The sequence below is a fragment of the Pterocles gutturalis genome, unplaced genomic scaffold (genome assembly GCF_000699245.1).
Source record: "Pterocles gutturalis isolate BGI_N339 unplaced genomic scaffold, ASM69924v1 scaffold49320, whole genome shotgun sequence".
Classification (NCBI taxonomy): Eukaryota; Metazoa; Chordata; class Aves; order Pterocliformes; family Pteroclidae; genus Pterocles; species Pterocles gutturalis.
In genome coordinates, this window is record NW_010140048.1 from 1 (window position 1) to 4,134 (window position 4,134).

Genomic DNA, 4,134 nt, shown 5'->3' on the forward strand with positions numbered 1-4,134 from the left:
CTTCTTCCTGGGAGGAGATAAGCATAGCTCATGGTTTGAGAGCAAAGGGGAGCCGTGGTATGTAGCTGATGGGTTCTTCACAACAGGATGTTTTACCACTTCACTGAGTAGGTATCCCATGCACAGGCAGTGCAAATCTTCTCCCAGCCAGTCATTGTTTGCCCAGTTCTGATTCCCAGGCTTGAACAACCAGTGTGCCTTCTAATGTCTACTGTCCATAGGTTTTCTGTACCATTCTCTGAGTCAGGGGAATATTTTCCTCTACATTTCCTAAACCACACCCTTTGGAGCATATACTTTACCTCAGCCCTTACTCTGCTCCAAAGCACAGCTTTAACTTTTTGTGATAATATTGCAGTTGTGTCTCCAAATTTCCCTTGTTAGTATACCCTTTTTTTTGTTTTCCCCACATTCCCCACGTACTTGGCCTCCTCCAGCTCCTCCGTGCGCTGAATAGCATCTGTCTCGTATTTGGTTCTCCACTGGGCCACTTCGCTGTTGGCCTTGGACAGGGCACGCTGCAGCTCCCCCTTGGCTTCCTGCTCCTCCTCATACTGTTCCCGGAGCAGGTCACAGTCGTGGCGAGCAGACTGCAAGGCGTGGGCCAGGGCATTCTTGGCCTGGGAAGAGAGCAAGATTGGGACAAGAAAGGTAATATCCTGGGAAACCTCTTCCAATTAATTAATTTAACACTGTGAACATGACTGCTATGAGGGTGCAAGTGTTTCCAATGAGGACCGAGGTAAGTCTGGAGGACAAAATGAACTAATCACACTCCCTACAGAAATTAAAAACTTCTCCCAGTATGACTGGGGCTAATCAGACCCTGTCTCTACTAGGCGGTGTGAAGTTAAGAGTGTTTTCAATGGCCAGCTGTAGGAAGAGTCATTACCTTTATCTCTTCCTCTAAGTGCCTCTTGAGTTCCTCAATCTGTTGGGTGAATGCCTGCTTGCCTCTTGACAGCTGAGAAATCAGAGCATCCTTCTCCTCCACCTGGCGTGAATATTCACCTAAGAAAGCACACAGAAAGGAAGTATTTTCATTGTCACTGATTACCCAAACAAGCTGTTTTAGGATGATCTCCCATTCCACAGTACAGAGGAAGTTCTCTCACCTGATTCTGTCTGCAGACGAGATCTTTGAGCACTGAGGTCATTGATCATGCGCTGATGCTCTTCTTCCTTTGTCTTAATCTCACTCAGCTGGTCTTCCAGAGTGCGACACATCTTCTCCAGATTTGCCTGCGGAGATTACAGAGAACGAATGAATATTAGTGTCTGGATGCCTCCTTATTCTGAATAGCACGATTCTCACCAGAAAAAAGTAAACACGTGTGCAAGATATATACTGCTCATTGGCTTTAGAAGGTTAAAAATACAGTTCCATAGAGAGACAGAGAGTTATACTGTAACTTGACCATATGTTAAAAAGATATGTATCAACATTATTATTTATTTTCAAGTTGTTTTCAATGTATTTCTCAGTACCTTGGCTTTGGAGACAGACTCCATGTTACTGGCCAGGTCGTCAATCTCCATCTTCAGCTCACTCTTCTCCTTCTCCAGCTTCTGCTTCACTCGTTGCAGGTTGTCGATCTGCTCCCCAAGCTCCGCTGTGCTGTCCGCGTGTTTCTTCCGCAGGGCGGCAGCCGTGGCTTCATGCTGCAGCGTGGCCTCTTCGAGGTCACGACGCATCTTCTGAAATTCTGCCTCACGCTTCTTGTTCATCTCAATCTGAGCTGCTGTAGCCCCTCCTGCTTCCTCCAAGTGCTCGCTGATCTCCTCTAGCTCCCTGGAGAGGTCAGCCCGATGCTTCTCGGCTTTTGCCCGAGAGGTTCGCTCGGCCTCAATTTCCTCCTCCAGTTCCTCTATACGGGCCTGGGGAACATCAGCAACCCATCACACCCATGCCCTCCTCCCACCTGGCCTGTGTCTGGGTGAGAGAGGGGAAGGAGCAGAGACTTGCCTGCAGCTCCTTGATCTTCTTCTGTAATTGCATGCCCAGGGCTTGCTCATCCTCGATTTTGCTCTGGATCTGGCTGATTTCAAAGTCTTTCCTTTGGGCAAAGCAAACCATCTTAGAGCTCAAAGAAAAAAGACAAAGTGCACCAGCCCAGCACTCCAGTGCTCCACAGCCACACTTACTTCTTCAGCTTCTCATCCAGCTGCTGCTTATCATTCTCCAAATCCATTATGCTGTCGTTGGCCAGCTTCAAGTCTCCTTCGAGTTTCCTCTTAGATCTTTCAAGGTCCATGCGCAGTTTCTTCTCTTGCTCCAGGGACCCTTCCAGCTAAAGAGAACAAGACCACTGGTGGTCTGCCACCCATGTTTAACTCCGTACCTGTCCTGTTCTTGCTGTCTGCCTGTGTGCTTACATCATCCACTTGCTGCTCCAGCTTGGTTTTAGCTTTGGTCAGCGTATTGACTTTGTCCTCTTCTACCTGCAGGTCATCCAGGGTCTGCTGGTGGGCCTCTTGGAGGGCTTTCTTCTCTTTTGTCAGCTTGGCAATGGTCTCGTCCAAGGCTGCCATCTCCTCTGTGAGGTTTTTCACCTGCACTCTGTCAGGTTTTTCACCTACAAAGATGAGAAAGTGGCAAAATTTTTAGAACACACATGCTGGTGCAGTGACATTTTCACTTTGCAGTGTTTTGACACATGTTTCATTTACCCTTTGAATGCTCAGACAAGGCCCAGCTCAAAATTTTCCAAAGCCAACACGTTTTTTGTAGTAGGTTTCTACTCTGAGAGTCAATGACGTCTTAGCTCTTTTATGTGACTCCCCTGTGTGTACCTTGTTTTCAGTGGCATGTTTTTCCTTCTCAACCTTGGCCAATGTTAACTCAAGGTCGTCAATATCTTTCTTCAGCTCTGAACATTCATCCTCCAGTTTTCTCTTCTTGGCTGTCAGCTCAGCATTAATTTCTTCCTCATCCTCAGCCCTTTCAGTCACCTCCTTTACTTTGGCTTCCAGCTGGATTTTGGTTTTGATGAGCTGGTCGCATCTTTCCTCAGCATCAGCCAAAGCATCAGCTTCCTTGTGGGAAAATACATAAAATGTTATTTAATGCTAAAGGAACAGATGTGCGTCAGTAAGAACTTTGGGGATACTTCCTGGGAAAAGGTTATTGCACAATTACATTACAAATTACAAGTTTAGAATACATTTTAAATCAGTTTTAATTTTTCTGACATTTTTCATCATCACACACTGTGTTGAGCTCCATTATGTTTCACCTTGTTTAGTTCACGTATGTCAGTGTGTTGCTTGGATTTAACTGATGTTTTCCTTTTCTCCTTTAGAAAGTAACTGCATTTTATAATGCACCATATTCAAATTTATGTGGAAGTATTGAGAAATGTAAAAAATTCCACTACTGAGAAAATATCTGAAACTCCCATTAGTAGATTTATACCCAGCCAACACCGTCCCTGAAATGGACACTTCAGTTCAAGGGTATTGCCTAAATGTTGCCTAAGTTTCCGAGAGGTAAAATGACATTGGAGACAAATACAGAAGGCTGGCCTTTGTTTTGCAGCATGTAATGGGTGTCTTTGTCTTCTGGGTAAGTAGCTACAGGAGCCCAGGTGAGATATGCCGTAAGAAAGGGCACTAGGCTCTTCATTTCAACAACTGAATCAAGGCAGAGTTGTTGGCCAATTGAATCACTGTCCCCACTCCACTAAATACACTACAGTGACTGTAATGAGGCTTTACATCATGAACTCTCATGGAGACATGTACATGGAGGCATTAAGACTGAAAAGTCATTCTTTAGCTTAAAATCCTCATTGTAGTAGTGAGACTGAATGGGAAAAGAATGTGGCCTGAATTTTACCTTTAGTTACATGGTATTCAGATTAAAATATTCTGTAAAACAGTTTAGTGTACAATTTGAGATTTCTGTAGTATGAAAGAAGAGTTAGATCTTATTTACTCATTTCCCCTGTAAAAAAATAAAAAACAATGTTACTCACAGCCTGCACTTGGAGCTGCAGATCATTTTTCTCCTGCACCAGTTTCACCATTTTCTCCTCCAGCTCCTTCCTCTTTGCCTCAGACTTTGCAAGCTCTTCCTTAGTTTTCTCAAACTCTTCCTTCATGGTGGCCATCTCCTTCTCAGATTCTGCACTC

The 4,134-nt window shown here is 44.8% G+C and overlaps 1 protein-coding gene across 1 annotated transcript; it reads right to left on the bottom strand.

The window, feature by feature from the left end:
- Positions 1 to 423: 423 nt before the first annotated feature.
- On the bottom strand, positions 424 to 4,103 carry LOC104460858 (myosin heavy chain, skeletal muscle, adult-like; the record flags this gene model as incomplete). The annotated part of the gene is made up of 9 exons (XM_010083517.1): positions 3,978 to 4,103; positions 2,794 to 3,036; positions 2,377 to 2,553; positions 2,146 to 2,291; positions 1,967 to 2,057; positions 1,489 to 1,878; positions 1,116 to 1,242; positions 893 to 1,011; positions 424 to 620 (listed from the first exon to the last, which is right to left on the bottom strand). Coding segments are annotated over exons 1-9 (1,616 nt in total), but the record flags the coding sequence as incomplete, so codon positions are not given.
- Between the last annotated feature and the right edge of the window lie 31 nt (positions 4,104 to 4,134).